Raw genomic sequence first — 19,595 nt, 5'->3', positions numbered from 1 at the left:
AAAGACTGGCATATATTAACTGGCTTTCTTAGAAGCAATATTACTAAATCTAGTAAATCGAGATCCTACCATCAAAAGAGGTAGGACAGCGGATAAGAGGACTTAGTAGACTATGCAACCTCCCAGAGATTATCAAATGTCCAAGCGGCAGGGTCACCAAAGAAATACTGATCCATTGGGGGAACCGTCGGATCGAACTAACTTGTATCAGTATCCATATCTCTAATTATTTTAAAGCGAGCTGCGTGTGACTAGTTTCTGTGACATACCTGAGGGAATCCCACATCATCCAAGGACATCTCCCCTGGGTCTAACACATCGAAGTGTCGCTCAGCTTCCGATGGGTTTCCCTGTAGGATAGTATTTAGCATATACCTTTTCGAAATTTAAAAATTACTATTCCAGTTTAGGTACCTGTCTGAATCGTGATGAATAGATCCTCTCCTTCGCACGAGGAAATTGCTCTTGGGACGCAAGAACTCGGTAATACTGTCTCACGACTTGGTTGATCGCTTCCTGCTTGAGCGCGCTGGGCTTCGCCGGCTGTGACTGTGATCGGAGAAAGGATATCGCAGCAGAAATGTACCAATGGTATGTGAATCCGGTTCCGAGATAGGTGATGCTGTCCTCCAGCATGGTGAGAGCGTTTTGGATATACTGCAATAATGCGTTGTGGTCGACTGGAAAACATAGATCGGCTGACATATTAATTAACCAACGGAATGCTAGTAAGAGGATCGATCATATATTAATCAAAATGACTTACCTTGAATACCTGAAGATACATATGCGTAGTGAGCAAGGCTTAATGCTCCGCGGAAGTAGTCATGTCTCAACAGCAATAACATGGGATTTCCAGACTGTACCAGCCTCCAATGCTGGTCAATCAAGCTGGCAGCTGCGTTAAAACAAACCATCCTTGACACTGCATATCGTGAGTTGATCTCTGTCTTCCTGGCGAAGGGGGCATGTAGCAAGGCCAAGAATTGCCGGAGTTGCAGATCAAGGACTACCCTTGCCATCTGAGATAGCTTTCTGTCAGTAGTATCCTCGTTGCTTTCGGTTGGCGAGGGGAGCTTCCGAAGTTCACTCATGATCATGTCTTCATATCTGAGGATATCCTCATATGGCAGATCCGAGGTTAGGTCATTCATCCGAGAATTCAATGACACGCGCAGGTCGAGGCTGTGCCTACATAGGCGCAGGAAGGAAGTCGAGGTATTGTGACTAGGTGATTCCTGTATCTGGGTAGAATCGCATTCGGGTCTGAGATCTTCATCATCGATATCAACTGGAGGGGCACAATCCATTCGGATTGCAGCTAGTGCTGACGGCATTCCGCGCTCAACAGAGGCCTGTAACTCCAACTCTGCCATTGTTGCCCACAGTCGTCGGCGGATCTCCTGGTCGAAAAAGGATATCTTGCCTCCCAGACGACTCGGGTCGCGATGAAAGCCAGCTGCCATTCCCTCTCTCACCAAGTCGCCTGCCACCGACCACATGCGCTTCTTCTTGTAGCGGCACATCTGTTTTGCCAGCACCAGTAGACAGCGAATCTGCCATATAACCAAGTAGATATTTTTCTTGCTTTGCTTTCCAAGCCATGCTTCCGCGGTTTCGATCCACAATGATCCCCGTTCTCGACCGATACTGCTGCTGCCTACGTATGTTCGGTCGGTTGCGGTTGTGCAGCTGACAGTAGCCATGATCAGTAGAACGAGGACAATGAATCCGGGCTTTGCGGCAGTCCGATCCTGCTGCAATTGTTCATACTCCTCCATAAAAGTGGGCCTGTGCAAAATTCTATACATCGTCTCGAGTGTTTCGAAATACAACCGAATAGCCGCGTCCATCTCTGCCTGGTCTGGGAGCAGAAGCAACAGGTCGGCAGTTTTGACTGGCAGGTTATGAGGTTTTTCGTATTTCCATTTCGTGTCCAATGCTTTGAGTTCTTTTTGGACACCGGGTAAAGAAGCATGGTGTTTGATCGTCTCCTTCATGTAAGACCGAAGCTCGGGGAACTGGATTACCAATGAGCATTGTAGTCGACACACAGTTTTATGACAACGCTTACATGACCGATCAAACTAGTCGGATTTGTACTTCCATAATACTGGGTCTTGTAGTTCTCCCCTCGGAAGACCACCGCCTCGGTTGGCTTTGGCTCAGGAGGATATGTGAGTTCAGTCACGTCGGCTTTAATGGCCGGTCGCTCTTTAATAGTGGTAGCTCCATCGACATCACCACCTATCAGCTGCCAAGTACCTGCGTGCTCCGTTAGGTCCGAGACAATAGGTCTATTGTTATGATTGTCTCTGTAGCTCTCCAAAAACGCAGACGAGGCAGCGTTCTCTGGGGCCGGGGCAGCAGTAAGCACGGGTCTGTTCTGCCCCGGCACGTCTGATCTTTGCTGTTTATTACGCGATGGAGCAGGAGAGTCGTCGTATGAGCAGGAATCAGAGTTGCCGGTCTTGCGACAGCGAGTGCAGGACGGGTATTCACGGTCACAAGCAAGTTTCCTTCGTCGGCAGAGAGAGCAAGACAAGGGTTTCCGCTTTCTCCGGGTAATCGGTCGACTTGACGCTGTGGGGTCGGACATCCCCTGTGCGCTATTGGGTAGCATCGTTCGCCTTGATTAAAAGAACGGGCTTCTTGTTATCAGATCGGATTGAAATCTTATCAGATGATGAGTTGAAGCACGGATGTCCGAGAGGTCGCGGAGATATAACTCGTGACGTCGGTGAGTCTCGGAGAAAACACGTGGGTCTCGGCGATAAAGACTCGGCGATAAGGAGAAAATGTATCAATATAGATCTCAATCAGATAACAAGCATGCCTTCGAGAGACTACTACTGTGACATCCCTGGCTGAGGGTCTTAGATATACCTATGTTTAATTTCATATAACAATATAGTTAAGCTAATGATTGCTATGCACAATATAAACAGGTATCGTAAGCGATATTACGCTCTTTGTGTCGCTCCAATGGCTTTGCGTTCCAAGTTGAGTCATAACTACAACGACCTAAGTAACCGGGAAATCCTGAAACTAGATTATAACAAACTTTGATCAAGAAGCAAGATCAACAGTCAGATCCACTTGAGTCGTGGCACGTTGCCAAGTCTGACTCTCGCTGATCATCTCGGAGATAGTGGTCCTATATGAGCCCCGGAGGAGCGAAATGCAGTTATATAAAGCTCGTCCATCTCATCCATTGAATTCCAAAACTCACGTCCTTGACAATCTTCATCAAACCCAGCTACTCAAGCCTACCATACCCATAATCCAACATAGTCTATCTCATCAACTTATCAAAATGTCCACCAACACCACGCTCCCAACCGCCAAGGAAGTCGATTCATACGTCGTGTCCCATCTAGTCTCAACCGACCAAGCTCTAACCGACACGATCTCCAGCTGTGCCAAAAGTGGAATACCACCAATTGCCATCTCCCCGGCTCAGGGCAAATTCCTTTCGCTGTTGACCAAGATGTCGGGCGCACACAACGTGCTGGAAATCGGCACATTGGGCGGTTACTCCAGCATCTGGTTCGCCAGGGCCCTGAATGCTAATGGCAAAAAGGGGAAAGTGACTAGCATCGAGATCCTCGAAGACAGGCGAGAGCTTGCTATGCAAAATCTGCGCAATGCTGGGGTCAAAGTTCCGGACGAGGCCGAGGTGTTGCTCGGACCTGGTCTGGAAGTATTGCCCCGACTAGAAGAGGAGATCCAGCAAGGGAAGCGACCGAAGTTCGATTTTGTGTTCATTGATGCGGACTGGGATAACCAGTGGCAGTATTTCGACTATGGTGTCAAACTAGCCAAGGGCCCTGGGGCTGTCATATTGATTGACAACGTCGTTCAGGCCATGCTGGGAGATGGGATCGTGGGGCCGGAGAAACGTAAGCAAGGAGCTATATCCGTTGTGGAAAAGGTTGGACAAGATAGGCGAGTGGAGGCAGCTCTTGTACAGACTCTGGGTACAAAGAGCCACGATGGATTCCTGATGGCTCTGGTTGTATAATTTCTTTCCTCTTCTTGCTGTGGAATATTCATGGTTTTGGTATTTGTTCAAGCCGTTCTCGCATGCAATGAGTGTGATTTAGTACTTAGGGTTATAGTAGGTTATTCAATCGGAATCTTTTGAGCCGCGCTAGGGGCCTAAGATCAGTAAATAATGGGATCAAGATCAATGAAGAATGTTAGTAAAGGCACATTAGGTGCCCTTGTGCTACATTTCGTCTGAACCTTTGTACTGTTTTATTATTAACTTAAAGAACCAGGCTGTTTCTATTTGCAGCACTCAACATATTTACTCGCTAGGGTTCACTTGGTCCTGCCCCCTCCTTAAATCCAAACAAAGCTTATCAGCCAACAACTTGAGCATCAACAAGGTTTCATTGTTCCTTTCCGTCGCTGTTCGTTCTTCGCTGCTCAGGGCCCCACTCGCGTATGATGTATATTCATTCATGACCCCAGGAAAAATGTGTTCCATTGAACCATGCGCTTCATCATGTCCGGAATGGAGCAGGGCGAGGACAAAAGGCCAATCGTGACGAGGGTCCTGCTCATTGGATCCGTTCATAAGCGCTATTACGAGCTTTTTGATTTCTTCTGCTAGAAGAAGCCCGTGCCGTCCAGCTTTATTCATTGACAGGGATAACTCAAGCTCGTTAGTCGTCAAAGTGCTCCTTGTCCCTGGTGTACTTATGTCCTGTGATGGCTTCCTCAACTTTGACGACCATTCGGCATGTTTTTCAACATCTCTACAATTTCCCAGGGGCTCTGTATCTGAGCAGTTCTTCATGCCATGCCCACTCTTTCTTCTCATTTTGCCTAGTCTCAAGATATAACCGGCAAAATAAACAAGCGTCCGTACACCTATCTCACCCATGGCAGTGACAAGATTGGTCAGAACTGGAATAGCGAGTAGAGACCAGAAGACGAAAAATACCTTGCCAAAATTGCTGGTCGGATAGAAGTCACCGTAGCCAATGGTTGTTAGCGAAGTGTATGTAAAATAAAGAGCTGTGAAGTAGGTCCAGTTCTGGCCGCGTTCCGATCGACGAAATACTGCGGCGCTGAGAAGCCACAGGACAAACCAGGCCACGACGAAAAATATAAGGGCCATCCATCGGACTCTTTGGTTGAAGTCGTATCGGATGCGCTGGAGCTCCACCACGTCACTCGTTTGAGGAAATGTGGTAGTGGATGGTATGCTACACAACGTTCTACTGTCATTGTGCTCATACTGTGTGGGTCTCTTTTGTTCCAGAAGCTTGTTGCGTGCTTCTTGGATCTCGAACTTAAGTTTCATATGTCTGATGCTATTTCCAAACGATTGTATCGAGCTAATAACGAGACCCAACGTGATGATCCCGGCAGTGGCGTACGGGAATAGCAGGCTTCTTCCGAGATGCGTTTTGGGAACAATATTTCCGATTCCGATCGTGAGAACGGTGTAGTCGGTAAAGTACACGGCGTCCATGAAAGACCACCCTTCAACAGCGCTGTATACACCGGCTCCACCAGTAAGAAATGCTATAAATGTGATAGTTCGCAGGATGATGCTTGTATATTCCACTATTCTCCTGTCATGCCGACTTAAAGGGACTGAGCGCGCAGTGGCAGTATAAACTGCTAGTAAAATAGCAATCAAGGTATACAGACCTGCAGCCATGATGCCGTAGAAGTAGCTCTGTGTATACTTCCATGGCTGTCGTGATTGTATTATAGGATGTCGTCGAGCGTTGACGCCTATGAGACTGAACAATAACGCGCCTGCAATCAACCAGCCGGATATTGTCACAATAAATCCTTGTTGCGGGTTCCGTTTGCACATCATTGTCAATATTAGAGTTATGTATGATAAGGCGGCCAGAGCTAAGGATATTGCTTTGAGCGCGACCATCCTGGAGGATACTCTGATTGTTATACCCTGGAGGGAAAGAAAAGTGGAATAAAACTCACCAAGTTTGTTGTGACAATATGGTTATGCTCCCATCAGCATTTTCCGTTTCCTGCCATCCTTGGGAGACAGTGCAGATATTGAACATGATCGCGATAGCGCATAGCGTTCCCTAGGCATGTGTTAAATGACTGCAGGTCAAACAGCTATGAGAATGGCAATTACCGCCATAACAGGGAAGGGTGATGCACTACGCCACCAGCGGCTGGGCACGCTGTGAGAGGGGTCAGGGAGCTCGAAGACATTACGAGATTCTCCCCAAGTTTGGACTGATTTCTTGCAGTTCGACATGGATGCATTCCTGTCATGATTGTGCTGTGATGCTGCTACCTTGCCTACTGCTAGATAATTAAAGCAGCTAGATGGAGGTCAACTCTAGCACAACGATAGCTAATTTGGGCTATAATGCTTGACCTTCGCGTAGCTAGTTACCGTAGGTTAATATATAGCGGTCATTTGGCTGAAGTCTGATGGGTTTCAATCCATGGTTTTGGCTGAGTAAGGGGGTCTGGCCATCGCGAAAGCAGCTGGCCATTGGCTATGGGACAAAGATGATGCATGCGGCTGCGGAGATATTTACACCAGAGGTCTAGATTTCAACAATTAACCTTGAACTAAATTGACCAGAGAGATTATTGATCACGCTGTCAGACCAAGAAGAAGCAGAACAAGTATACTACAGTATAGGTACTGAAGTATGCCGTCGGGAGGTATGAGGGAGAGGTGCCCTGTGGTATCTGATGATAGCGCCGCAGTAATCTCGTAATGTGGAACATTTCGGCGACATTCACAGACAATTAATGCGTTGGATGTTCACATTGTATAGGAGGACCATATTATCATATTGGTTGCCGAATTGTTTCAAGACAAACGAGGTGAGTCGAGAGCCGCGTGTGGTGACCGGATGGCCCCGGAAATCCGTGAACCAATTACAGGCCCTAATTTACTTCAAGTACTAACTCGTAATATATATAGCCCTGAAACATTAACGCCGATCTTTCGGGGCGATGCTGCGTTAGCGCGCCAAAAATCGTTAATCATCTGGATTAGGTAGGAATCTTTCACTTTCCACTCTTGTTCTTCTTCTTCAGTCATTTCCTCTCTATGTACTTGGCATTTATATCCCACCCCTGTATCGTTAAGGGTACAAAGTAACATGTCACCTAAGAGAAGATCAGCGAACGCAGGCAAGGCTACCTGTCCCTCGGAGGAAGACAACCCAGCCTCTTCCACTACCACATCGAACCAGTCATGGAAACTTAAGTTCAACGACAGGCAACTAGAGCGAAAACGCCAGGCCGACCGGATCACCCAGAGGAGGATGCGGGAGCCGTCAAAGCAGACTGCTGCAGCCTTTAAGTAAAAAATGGAACTTCTCATGGACGGCAACCACAAAGCTCTGGTGGAGCGGACTCTAGCCGAGAATGAGGCCCTGGTGGCAAAAGTAAAAACGTTCCAAGCTAAGTTTGAGCAAATTTATTTGGCTTCAAAAGAGTGTCTGGGGTTAGATGAAGGACCTGGGAGAGTAGACACTCTAGTCTCTGGCGTCACCGGCCTTCCAGGCGTTCCAGACCCCTGTCTCACATCTTCGGGATTGGAGGCACCCTCCGGTTCCAACCAGGATGTTCCTGTTGTTGAACAGAGAAGCAACCTCTGCAGAACCTTCGCGTAGAGCCCCTCCATTTTCTTACCTATCTCAGACATGCTTAAGAACAGTGAAGAGTCGGGGATGTCTATCAATCGTTTTACGGAGGCCATAATGGCCTGGAAATACTCTATGGGACTCAACGATGGTCTGCAGTTCCTAGCGGAACACTTCAAGGCGCAGGGATATGCCGCGCATGGTAAGAACTTGAACCGAGTTCCAAATTGGCTTTTGTACTTCGTATCTGATAAATCAAATCTAGATGTCCTGCACGAAAGGTTGCTTTCTTCTGACTTCAATGAAAGGCTTCTGGGCCTCCTCGTGGGTGATAGTGATACAGGCGCATCCCTTCCGTGCGAAAAGCAGACACTGCTGCCACTGAGCCCTCTAGATGTAGTGCGCCGGAAGACTGCCTATCTGGCCTATAGAATCATGGCGCCGTGGCAAGATTGCTGTCGTTCTCACGCCGAGATGATTGCAATATTCTGGACCCAGTTCCGACATCTGCTGGTACGCTTCCCTTCGCCTTTTTCCCGTATTAAGGCTTACCGTAATTTTCGCAGCTTTTTATCTTCCCATCTTCCGAAAACTTCGCTCGATGCCCCTGCTGGTATCGACCGACACCCGCACGGCTTCTCCACCACCATCCCGGATGTCTAGACTTCATCATGTGGTGAGTTTACTAAACGAGTATAGCGTTGAGTAATTTTAACCAGTCGAGCTCCTCCAAAAATAGGCCCCGTTTACGTGAGCGCCTATCGATGACCTGGAAAGAGCATGAGATGGAAACCCTGATACGCAATCTGATCCTCGGCTTTAAGGTCCGAACTGCGGGCTTTAAACCAGATCAGCCGCTGATTCGCGTGAAACCAAATAACAACGACCTTGAATTGACCAACGAATTCGAGCAGGCTCTTACCGATGTGTCGAACTTTTCTATGCAGGCCAATTTCATTGCCCAATATCCAGATCTGGCGCCGTACATACGTGCCGACATCCGCTCTTTCGCACCTACTCTTCCACCAAGTGTTTCCTTACCGCGTCCCACGCCTTCGCAGCCCGTCGGCACTCAGCCTTGGTACCTGATACATTATGGCCTCAGCTTAGGCTCTTCTCCCAGTCGACAATGCAGCATCCTCCAAATCCCCTATATTCATCACCCTACCTCTATCCTACAGAGGGTTACCGAAAGGAGCAGACGATGGTATGTCCGGGTTCAACGGTACCCATCATGGGTGGAAATAGGGACAACCAACCGTTCTTCACTCACTCATCCTTGGATTCTTTCAGTAATACCGGAAATGCAGAGACTCTTGACCTTTCTGGTCTCCAATCTGGGGATTATTTCGATCCTAATCTCCCCAGATCACTGCCTATTTTTAATCCACCTGTCGTTGACGACCCCAGAGACCCATGTACTGCAGGATCTCTTGATCTCGATAGCTGGGATATGCTCGGCGGTGGGGATATCTTACAAATACCCCCCTCGCAGTAGTCTGGTTGCCTTAGCACAATGATTGTTACTGGCAACCACCAACATCTGTCTTCTAGAACAATCTATATACATTTAAAAGGATGAACGGCTTCTTTGTCGATCCTGGCATACTTCCATGACAAATAAGAATGAACAACAATGTAAAACAAAAAAGAGATGCGAAAAGAAAGACAATTTATTGTTTGATAACAGTATACCTCTCAGAGCTTTCTAAGGTTCAATACTGAATTATAGAAACCCCATTGAGAAGACAAGCAATATATTGTAAGATGGACATATATACTACTACAAAACACCAATGTAACCAGTCAGTGAGTAGTTTAAGCGTCCCGCCATCTACTGTTCATGACACCTTTTGTGATCATAATTTCTCATTGACCAGAGATTGTTAAGACAGGATTTCCAATATGTAATGAATTTGCAAGTGAATAAAGGCAGTTCAACCTTTTCAAGGTTCTCTTAGCGCAGCTACTACGAAATTATGAGAAAAGCATAGTTCGAAACTCCAACTTACAGTATGGCATCTGGTGTATATACTCCTCCACCTAGCATCAATCTATATCTATGGTACTCAGAAGTTACTAAGAACCCTAAAAGGTTCCATTTTATATGGAAGTCAATAGACTGGTGACTTGCGTACCGGTTATGTTATGATAGCGGCAAAACCTTTAAGCCATTCTGAAGGCTTTGTTAAACTCCTTATTGTAGCGGTACAGTTACCAGAAACATCGCCCAATCCTACTCACATATGGAGACCCACTTGTGGATTCCTCGTGGATCTGGTTGATTACCCCTTACAGTATTGATCGTCACTTTCTGGCCATAAGACCTAAGAGACGATCGTATCTTACGATCGTTATTGAAACCGAGACTATGCGTGATTTATAAACCTGGGAAATGATCGTTACTACACAATATTGTCCCGAACAACAGGTGGCTGAGAGGTTTTTTTTGTTGCCTGGAGCAAATCACGTCCAGGCAATACTCAAGAATAAAAACTAAAGATAGAATAATAAATAGTAATAGTAAACTAACCGAGCGTCGCATTTAGCACCCAAAAGAATGAACAAGTAGTTGGCAACTCACAAGATGCCCTAAGGGATCCTTGGAAAGTGGATCGAACCATGATTAACACGTCGTGGCTTCCGCATACCTACTGCCTATATTCACAGACCTATATTCACAAACTACTGTCTTGTGCCGTTGTCTTCCTAAAGAGCAGTGGAATGGCCGTTTCAGGCATATTCTATCGATCGTTAGCTGATACATCACCTGCAGTGGTTGGGGGGCGGGGGGGAGTGGGGGGGGCGTACTAGTCGACCAACTTCATAATTCGAATATCTTTCCGTCCAATCGTCCGCATTTTTGAAATCGTAGGTTAAAAGTATTTTGGAAACGATCATCTTGATCTCCGCAGCGGCTAAGAATCTTCCTGGACACGCATGCTTTCCATATCCAAAGACGAGATTCTGTTCGTTGGACGTGACGAATTGATTGCGAGCGTGTACAGTTGCCCCACCGCCCTGCCGGATCTTGTAGAATCGGAAACCGTCGAAGGTATCACTGTCGGGATAGTTGCTATCATCTTGATATATGGCCTGTAATGGTGTTTCGATGGATGTACCTGGTGGGATGTATTGGCCGCTGGAGAGTTTAATGCCTTGGACCGTTTGGCGCGAGAAGGAGGTGAGTTCTGGCGGGTAGAAGCGAATTGTCTCTTTCATGAACGAGTCAAGCTTTTCCATCTGTTGCAGTGCACGTGAAGTGAGCGTCCCATCATTGTCTGATATTGCCTTGCATATCTCTTCACGCAGAGGCTGCATGTACTCGGGAGAAACGGCGAGATTATATAAGACGTTGGTTGCAGTCACCGTCGTGTTATGGATCCCGGCGAATATTACCAGAAGCTGCATTTTCACGATGCGTCTTGTGGAGTGAACCTTATAATCTTCGCTGCGATTCAAGAACCACTGCAGCATGTCATCGGGCTATTGGTAATCTGGATCCTTAGAGGCCTCGCGGCGAGCTTGTATAATCGGCTCTAAGAATCGTATTGCCATCTCCTCACGCTTATTGAGTTGTTGGACCTCTGGAAGCTTCCATGCCAGGAAGGGCCGAAGCCAGGGCTTCATTTTCTTGACAGCTTGTACTGCATTGCCCAATTCGATGGTGTAGTTGATCGCTGTATCGAGGTAATCTTTGTTGTGGGAAAGCTCCGCGCCAACGAATATTCTCCCAGACACTTTCGCTACTGTATTCACAAGTTTCTGATAAATGAATACCGGTGCCCAATCTTCGCATTGTGGGATTTTTTCTTCTAGAGCGTTTTCAACCTCCCGATAGATAATGGGGTTCAGCCGGGCTAATTATTGTCAGAGACTAGCTTCCGTGATGAATCTTGTAGAGACAATACATAAAGCAGGATTCAAATCGGCCTTGATACAATATGGTGCAAGTGGCTCATCGGGAGCTACCTTGGTGTATTTAACCTCCAATACCTTTGTCATATTAACACCTGACATGTGTGTGTAAGAGTGGGTAGCCAACCTTGTTAATTGCGGTGGGGAAACTGAGAACAGTTTCAGGTAGTTTGCTCAACTCTGATAGAAGCTGACCAGGGACAACCACGGTTTTACGGCCTGAAATGCACGATAGTGAGTATTTAAAACACTGTGAGGTGCATCAAGGTGTCCCTGTACCGTCTGAAGTTGGCATGATCCAGGCTTGGTTTTTGAACTGTCAGGTTATTAGCACGTATGTGATACTGAGAGCCCAAGGCAGACGCTGACCTTTTTGTATCCCTCTTGATAGAGCCTTCGTGCGGATTTCAAATACGTCCGCCTCCATTTCTCGTTGCCTTCGTCAATATCAAAGGTGGGGAGTTTGGCTAATTGGGCTTTGTAGTGAGCCTGAGAAATCAAGACGAAGGCTATGAAGATGAGAACAGCCCAAATGGCTGCTTCAAGGTTGTGCAAAATCTCCAGAATGTATTGTACTTCCATAGTTCGATAATGATGGAACCAGGCCTGAGGTTGAGATGGGAAGTACGTGCTCTTCATCTTTTAACATTGCACTACGATGCGAACCATTCTGCATTCAGAGGATGATTTTTCTCGAACCTCTCCGGAGTTCCGTGTTGTAGATCCGGGTCTACGTTGATTCGGCGATTCGGAAGATGGACGTGATGGGTATGTGAAGGTGCTGGGCAATAGCCACAGATCTCACGGGAGCCGGATCTACATCATTCAGCCATCAGCCATTGAACGGAGGTAAAGTGTAGACACATTTTGGATACCGGATCTCTTTGCCATCCGAACAATATCAGCACCACAACTCCTGTTTCAGAGTCCGATTAATGGTTGAGGCTTTCAAGAGAGAGGCTTATTTCTAAAGCCACCCCTAAAGTAACTACGATTCGGCAGATACAACCTCGCCGGGAACTAACGACTCGTTGGGTACGACTCGGTTGATCGCAGGTTTATGTAAGCTTCAAGATTTATGGTGCGTTTTGTGTGCAGTAACGCATGCTTTCTGTGACTAGTTGGTTTGCCTTACTCCCGCACTAACCCTCTGTTAGAGATGGTTTCTCCTATCGACTAGGCTTTCTGTTATTTAGAGCCTTGTTTGTTTCAACTCTCTGACATTCCCATATATCTACGAAAGTTTGTCAACCACTGAGGAATTCTGTCAAAACCATAGGGTAGTGAGGGCTGGCTTGACGTGCAACAGCGATACAGTCCATGACTAGTAGGGACTTTTATCCGGGGGCCTTTGTAGGAAATGTCTCTCGTGCGGCTTTAACTGAGGGGCACAATTGCTGCTGTAAACGAGACTCGTGTAACAGAGACAAAAGAGGTGGGGCGAGTTGTTGACAAACATTCAATAGATTAAGGAAAGAAACCTTTCTGTTGCATTCAGGCAGTGGTTATATGCAGATGTCCAGCTGTGCAATCCGACGTTTGGACCGAAGGGAACCAGGATTAGACCTCGCCATGGCCTCATGAGGGGTCCAGGAATTAGGATTTAGATGGTCACCAGGTGTAAATTCGCCCAAGGTCATCGCGCACCAATCCAGGGTGTGTATTTATCCTACGGAATGTTTTTCCATACCCAATGGATAGGAAGGGATCAGGTCAAGAATGATTCCTAACTCTAATTCTAGAAGTCCCAATACGGTTAGCGCGTATTGATGTCGGTCTTTTCGAGAACAGTCTCTACCTACACCCTGAACTCCAACTGTAGACATATGTGTCTGGTCTATGTAATGTAACCCTGTCGATCATGAGAGCGCGAGATTCGCAATACGCATACCTTTCTCCGCTGCTCTGTGGATCTTTCCTATTGATGTTCATTAGTAGCGGAACACGCCAGCCAATATCTGGACCCGAGGGATAAGAAGGTATGTTGATCATTTCCTTTTCCTATCCGCTCCTTATTTTACTGTATGAAAACATCCTGATAGTTATCCACATCTGGGAAATCATTTACACAGTCAAATATCTAGCTAATAGGGGGCCAGTCAATACAAAAGGTGGCTGAACTCAAAGTCTCTGACATATCAGACAGGAAAACGCAGATCCTTGGTCAAGTCCGATTCATTCACTAGTTTTTACATTGCTATCATTGTATATGGAGTACATGGACTGGAATGGAATGTATAACACTGTAAATACATGCAAGGTCGTCAACACTATGCAGCTGCTGTTTCTATATTGCCCAGGATGATATCAGCAAATGTTATCTAATTAAGAACCATTACCCTTGTCCAGTTATATATGATTTTCCGAGTATAGAGAACTAGCTCGTGCAGTTCTGCACATCCTCAAAATGCTTGGTCTAGGGCCACTTCTACTGTGTTTCTTCGTCTTCACGACATGTCTCGCCTACCCTGGTAGTCTTGCCAATAGGGCCACAGTCACCCCTCCCAGTGCAGACCCCTTCTACGAACCCCCATCAGGATATGAGAACACACAACCAGGAACCATCCTGCGACACCGAGAGGTGCCAAATCCGATAGCACTTATCGACCCCATAAAGATCAAACTAGCAGCTGCCTACCAAATACTGTACCGATCCACCGACAACTGGGCAAATGCCACAGCAACAGTCACCACAGTCCTTGTCCCAGAAAATGCGAACACCTCGAGACTCCTGTCGTATCAGATTCCAGAGGATTCATCTTCCGTCGACTGCGCCCCATCATACACCCTACAAACCGGCATAGACGACAGCGATATCCTTTCCAAAACGGGAATCCAGAGTCATACGATCCTATTCAGAGCTGCGCTGGAAAAGGGCTGGATTGTGAGTCTGCCGGATCACGAGGGTCCCAAGGCCGCCTTCTTGGCGAATCGTCGCGCTGGACATGCAGTTCTAGATGGCATTAGAGCCGTCCTTGGCTCTTCAGATTTCACTACAGTCTCTCCCAACGCATCCGTCGCTATGTGGGGTTATTCCGGAGGAAGTCTGGCAACCGGATTCGCCGCTGAACTCCAGCCAACCTACGCTCCCGATCTAGACATGATCGTTGGCGCAGCGCTGGGAGGGCTTATCGGCGATATTGAGGTCGTCACATATACAGTTAACAAGGGTCCATTTGTGGGGCTAAACTTCGGGGGCATCAACGGCATAGCGCATGAATACCCCGACATCGCAGCATTGTTTGAGGAGCAGCTCGTCGAAAGCAAAAAGGCAAAGTTTTACGATGCGAACCATAACTGTTTCTTGGCAAATATCATTGAATACCCCTTCCAGGATCTCTTCTCCTACTTCAAGGATCCCAGCATCCTAAGTTATCCTCAGATGCAGCAGGCCTTAAAGGATAACAACCTCGGACAGATACCGCCTAAGATGCCGATTTTCGTGTACAAGGGCGCGCTTGATGAGATCAGCCCCGTTAGCTCTACGGAAATTATTGTGTCGCGGTATTGTGCTGGCGGCACGGTGATCAACTATAAGGATGTTCTGACCCATGAGCATGTACTTTTACAGCTTGATGGGTTTCTGGAAGCGTTTGCTTGGCTAGAGAAGAGGATGGATGGCGAGGCTGCGGAGACTAATTGTTCGTGGACTGATGAGTTGTTGCCGATCTCCGAGCCGGGCAGTCTGGGAGTAGTAGTGCCCACCGTTGAGGGTGTCGCTAGTGATGTGGTCGGTACAGTTCTCCTTTAACCAAGTACTGGGTTATGCATCATCTCGTCCTCTTATCGCTCCTTTGTGGTACTGGGTGGCTGGTCTGGGATTCGAAAGTTCTCGCAAAAGAGTATACATGTGCAGTACATATACTAGAGTCTTATGATAAGACTCTTATGGTACTATCGTGCCTTCATTGCACTGAATTGATCCATAATTGTTCAATATCTTTAAAAATTCTTTTGTGCTTCTAATCATGCAAAGCCAAGCATCATAATAATGAAAACACAGTTAGCCTTACTCTTAGTTGGCATTCAACTGAATGAAGTGCAGTGAACGGTAGACTAGTAGGATTATTATATAAAAACTTGTGTTCTATATTAACTAACTTTAAAACTCACTGAACTGTATATATGGTAACAAGTGATATTTTCAGCTTCTGTACCCGAACGCGCTCCGCACGCGCAGCGACGCGGAATTCCGCCCTCGGAGATAATGCTGCTGATGGTGCTTCGGGAGTTCGGATCCGGCGTCTCGGATCCGAAACACCATCAGCACCTGCAATGTTCCACATGGGGTGCAACTTCAACCTCAGTATATCACTGAGACAAGCCAAAGAACTGCTGAAGGCTAATTAATCAATAGTATTCACAAGGAGCACTGATAGACCAAGCTCAATCATGATTCTTAAATCCCAAGAACAACATCAAGCGAATCCTGTTATACCAAGGCAAGATATATATTTTCCATGTCCTTGACTAAGGGTCCTTAACTTTTGTACACAACTATACAAATCTATAATTCTGCGCAAAATTCGGCAAAGTCAATTTATACTGCTGTAGTCACCAAATAGCTTAACAAGATCTAGTCTTTTACTAGTGTGCACTATCTTCACTCTATGTATATGTAGTTGGCCTGGGACAGCTTCCTGACGGGTTGAGCTTAAAAGTTAGCCCGCTGGCCTTGGCCCGTGCTTGATTGAACCCAGTACATACTGCCTAACTGGGTAGGTCTAACCGTATTTGGACATAGACTAGCAGATGGAAAAGTTGATCCAAACTTATCCGGTTGGTACGAAAAATTTCAAACGAGCGCAAGTTACCACTGCAGAGCCACCCCATAGCCTTAGGGCTAGACTAGATGCCTCAGGCACCTCTCAACAAAGGTAGGCCGTGAAAATTCTCAAGTTATAGATGGACCGGCTTATTGTTTTGTTCTTTTTCCATTTTTTCATCCTTATTTCTTTTATTATGGTTCAAAATAGCTCGCTATAATAGGCATCACAGTAATAGAGATATTAGGCTCCCCATGAACAGACAAAATATCCAAGGCTCGTACCGTTTGCTCGGCATCTCTTTAACCACCAGCTTTCAAACCCACATCAACTAATCGCAGCAAAGTTGTACTTCAAGAATACCCGAGACTTGATTCGGGCTCCTGAATACGTTCTTAATTTCCAGCCTCTGGTCTGCAGCCTTCAACAATTCCTCCCATTCTGACAAGGTTCTCTCCTTGCCGCCGTACAAACACATCATATCGATGTCGTAAAGCACGGCTGCTGTGGAAGGATTTGTTTCTTCCATGATTTGATCGCAGATTAGTATTCGGCTCTGGTGAGGGTTCATTGCCTCTACAGTATTCTTCAAGATCGTTATGCAGGCATCGTCCGGCCAATCGTGGAATATATGACGGAAGAGATATGCCGCAGATCCTAAAACCAGTGAGTTTAGAGACAAGTATTATGGTTCTTCTCTATCATAATCACGTGAAGACCTTGGGGGACAGGGAATTGCCACACCTTTAACCGGCTGTGGGCTGAAAAAGTCATAGCTTTGCATCTCTAAGTCGGGATGCGTGCTACCGCTCTTGGATGCAAACTTGTCTTGAACAATGCACTTCAGCCCGAGTCCATGCCAGTGGGAGAGAATACTCTGTGCGACCTGTCCCATTCCACCCCCAACATCAACGATTATTCCGCCATCGTCGACGAGCTTGTTAAACGGATACAGCTTCGGAACATCACCCAGTTTGTTGACTGTCACTGCCCGCATCGCCTTGGAAAACCGCTGTCCGCACTCAGGGTCATCCTCCTCCACATAGTCCCAATAACTCTTGGTAGTCGAGAAGGCAAGTTGAAAGCCAAGAACATCCTTCGCGTTTGGATCCCGATATTGCAACTTTGCGAGTGCCTCTGCGTGCCGGCTTGCAGCTCGGAACCCATCCTCTAGTCTGCTCGACGTGCAGGGAGTTAGCATTCATTGCCAACTACAAGTGAGCTTATATGTAGGAAATACCTGTGGCTGAGAAGATCCGGCATATTTGGCGCGCAGATAACTAGGGAAACTGGGGTGTGGGCATAGTATCCGGGTTCCGGCTCGGCAAATATGCTCTTGCTCACCAGCATCCTCATAATTCGCCCTGTTAATCCGCATGTTAGGTTAACTTCGAGCTCCGAGGTCCTACGATGTATGTGTCCTGCACTTACTTAACAGCTTCTCGGCGGCGCCGACGGCCCCAGCTAATTGCTGGACAGCGATTGCTCCATGCTGGGGAACGTGCTCGTGAACTCTAAGATCAACCGCGGTTTTCAGGCACGAGCAGAAGTGAAACTGGCGCGTAGGGAAATAAGTGAGCTCATATTATCACACTATGGTCAGCTGTCGTACCTGTAAGGACGTGGTGAAGAGATACATCTCCGGGTCCATGGTCATCGCGATGACCTTATTGCAGAGCGCGACAATGTTCGACTTTTCCGCGGCATTATGGCAAGCCTGCGCCTTCGACGATGGTAATTTGGCACGTTCCCTTTCGAGATGCTGAACATAGCTGGATAGTGTGCTGGTAAGATTAATGCCAGGGTCTTCACGGCAGAGACTCTTGCTGGGAGCCGATGGCTCTACCTCTCCAAGTGATCCCATGGTTGGGAGTCAGGATGCTAGGGCTTGCAAAGGTGAGTTAATAAGCGTGAAGGAGGAGACACAGGTAGACATTACAGACTAAGTTGAGTAAAATATCACCCAGTGTATGGTTATGGCCCTCTGGAGCATCGACTTGATCTTGTCACACTTCCAGAAGTGTCAACGGTGTGTCATCAACTATCTTTTCGAAATACCGGTGAGACCACGAATGCCGAAGTAAGGAGCTTGCATTTACACATAGGGACTTTGACTCTGAAATCGCGCAGACTCTGTTCGTTGCGCTTACATTCTTCGCCTGAGATCAACGTCCGCACATCTTAACTAGAAAGATCCTCCGACATACCCTATGCAGCGATGTGTACTAGAGTCGATGAAGGATGTCCATATTCGTTCGAGCCGTCCCAGAGGATGTCATGATTCACGCGCCTCGAATAGACCCCCCACGGCGATTCCGGCTGGATTCATGACATACCTCATGTATGCTCGAGAGGGAGACGAGCCGCTGAGACTGTGGCTCTACCTAATTTGGATCAGAAAGGTCGGTGTGGACCTTTACATCATTGTATGGCCTTGCAGACGGAACGAATAACATAGCATGAAATAGTAGAATATGATTCAAGCATATTTTCCGCCGCGTGATTTGCTCGGTGGGGCCGAGATCGTCCGGCCCCTTATTAGTGATATTCCCTGTACTGCTTACCGAGATAGTCTATTGGCCCCTGAGCTCACTGACCCTGAGTATGGCGTTACATGCATCCAATGAAACTGTATCCGATCTAAGGAATACAGGATATACTCTACTATCCGCACAACCCTATGCTCAAAGAACGCAATGAATGTCAGACAAGGGAATGTTGCCAGGAGGCTGACTGAAGGCCTTTCAATCAATTTGTCATAAAAACCACATCTGGTCGCAACAAGCCTATCTTGACCTAGTGAACTGGCAAGGATACACCAAAGGGGAATGTACTGGCTGGCTGAATAGAAACATGATCGCCGCTATTCCGAGGGCTTTCTGGCTAAAAAAAAAAAAAAAAAAAAAAGCTAAAAGTTAGTTTATTAAAGCTAAATCGCCTTAGTTACCGATTTGGTTAGTATTTTGGTAGATCATTGAACTCAGCCACAAGACTACCGATTGTAGGTGAGGAATTTCAGCTCAGCGATGGTGATATGGAATTCCCTCACTCCGCTGTTTATGTTATGCGCTTCGCAATTTCCTTCTCATTTTCACGTTGGCTTGGTACAGTAAAACACCGTTATAAGCAACCCTGATATAGGGAATTCACGCGTTATAAGCAATCTAATTGAGTATCCGCAATTGATTACCATACAAAATGGCTTATAAAGGAGTGTAGTGGGTCATTTCAACCAATTGTATATACTACTTAAATCCTGGTTTCTACTAGTCTATATAGAAATTTCACTATAAGCAATCCC

At 46.8% G+C, this 19,595-nt stretch overlaps 8 protein-coding genes across 8 annotated transcripts; 4 read left to right on the top strand and 4 right to left on the bottom strand.

Annotated features, from left to right (window-relative positions):
- Positions 1 to 110: 110 nt before the first annotated feature.
- Positions 111 to 2,623, bottom strand: F9C07_2237236 (uncharacterized protein; the record flags this gene model as incomplete). The annotated part of the gene is made up of 5 exons (XM_041295799.2): positions 111 to 197; positions 270 to 350; positions 415 to 698; positions 767 to 2,021; positions 2,075 to 2,623. The coding sequence occupies 5 exons, from the start codon at positions 2,621 to 2,623 to the stop codon at positions 111 to 113; spliced, it is 2,256 nt and encodes a 751-aa protein (XP_041150988.2).
- A 451-nt stretch (positions 2,624 to 3,074) lies between these two features.
- On the top strand, positions 3,075 to 4,176 carry F9C07_2287607 (O-methyltransferase-domain-containing protein). The gene has a single exon (XM_041287782.2). The coding sequence runs from the start codon at positions 3,182 to 3,184 to the stop codon at positions 4,022 to 4,024; it is 843 nt and encodes a 280-aa protein (XP_041150989.2). The 5' UTR covers positions 3,075 to 3,181; the 3' UTR covers positions 4,025 to 4,176.
- A 72-nt stretch (positions 4,177 to 4,248) lies between these two features.
- Positions 4,249 to 6,813, bottom strand: F9C07_2287606 (uncharacterized protein). The gene is made up of 4 exons (XM_041295800.2): positions 6,622 to 6,813; positions 6,134 to 6,557; positions 5,971 to 6,080; positions 4,249 to 5,912 (listed from the first exon to the last, which is right to left on the bottom strand). Exons 2-4 carry the CDS (start codon positions 6,257 to 6,259, stop codon positions 4,313 to 4,315), a joined length of 1,836 nt encoding a protein of 611 aa, XP_041150991.2. The 5' UTR covers positions 6,260 to 6,557; positions 6,622 to 6,813; the 3' UTR covers positions 4,249 to 4,312.
- A 521-nt stretch (positions 6,814 to 7,334) lies between these two features.
- Positions 7,335 to 7,640, top strand: F9C07_13159 (uncharacterized protein; the record flags this gene model as incomplete). The annotated part of the gene is made up of 1 exon (XM_071507955.1): positions 7,335 to 7,640. One exon carries the CDS (start codon positions 7,335 to 7,337, stop codon positions 7,638 to 7,640), a length of 306 nt encoding a protein of 101 aa, XP_071367450.1.
- Positions 7,641 to 7,670: 30 nt separating this feature from the next.
- Positions 7,671 to 8,273, top strand: F9C07_13160 (uncharacterized protein; the record flags this gene model as incomplete). Its single annotated transcript, XM_071507956.1, has 2 exons — positions 7,671 to 7,812; positions 7,876 to 8,273. 2 exons carry the CDS (start codon positions 7,671 to 7,673, stop codon positions 8,271 to 8,273), a joined length of 540 nt encoding a protein of 179 aa, XP_071367449.1.
- Positions 8,274 to 10,249: 1,976 nt separating this feature from the next.
- On the bottom strand, positions 10,250 to 12,110 carry F9C07_2224525 (cytochrome P450; the record flags this gene model as incomplete). Its single annotated transcript, XM_071509751.1, has 8 exons — positions 10,250 to 10,354; positions 10,422 to 10,752; positions 10,786 to 11,056; positions 11,177 to 11,470; positions 11,522 to 11,606; positions 11,656 to 11,747; positions 11,808 to 11,844; positions 11,892 to 12,110. The coding sequence occupies 8 exons, from the start codon at positions 12,108 to 12,110 to the stop codon at positions 10,289 to 10,291; spliced, it is 1,395 nt and encodes a 464-aa protein (XP_071367448.1). The 3' UTR covers positions 10,250 to 10,288.
- A 1,704-nt stretch (positions 12,111 to 13,814) lies between these two features.
- Positions 13,815 to 15,384, top strand: F9C07_2287600 (putative lipase 2 precursor). Its single transcript, XM_041287783.2, has one exon. The coding sequence runs from the start codon at positions 13,936 to 13,938 to the stop codon at positions 15,277 to 15,279; it is 1,344 nt and encodes a 447-aa protein (XP_041150995.1). The 5' UTR covers positions 13,815 to 13,935; the 3' UTR covers positions 15,280 to 15,384.
- Positions 15,385 to 16,625: 1,241 nt separating this feature from the next.
- Positions 16,626 to 17,650, bottom strand: agiB (the record flags this gene model as incomplete). Its single annotated transcript, XM_041295804.2, has 3 exons — positions 16,626 to 16,951; positions 17,039 to 17,469; positions 17,535 to 17,650. 3 exons carry the CDS (start codon positions 17,648 to 17,650, stop codon positions 16,626 to 16,628), a joined length of 873 nt encoding a protein of 290 aa, XP_041150996.2.
- Between the last annotated feature and the right edge of the window lie 1,945 nt (positions 17,651 to 19,595).

This window comes from Aspergillus flavus, chromosome 8 (assembly GCF_009017415.1).
Source record: "Aspergillus flavus chromosome 8, complete sequence".
NCBI lineage: Eukaryota > Fungi > Ascomycota > Eurotiomycetes > Eurotiales > Aspergillaceae > Aspergillus > Aspergillus flavus.
The sequence above is the reverse complement of the archived record's forward strand: the minus strand, read 5'-3'. Positions and strand labels throughout refer to the sequence as shown.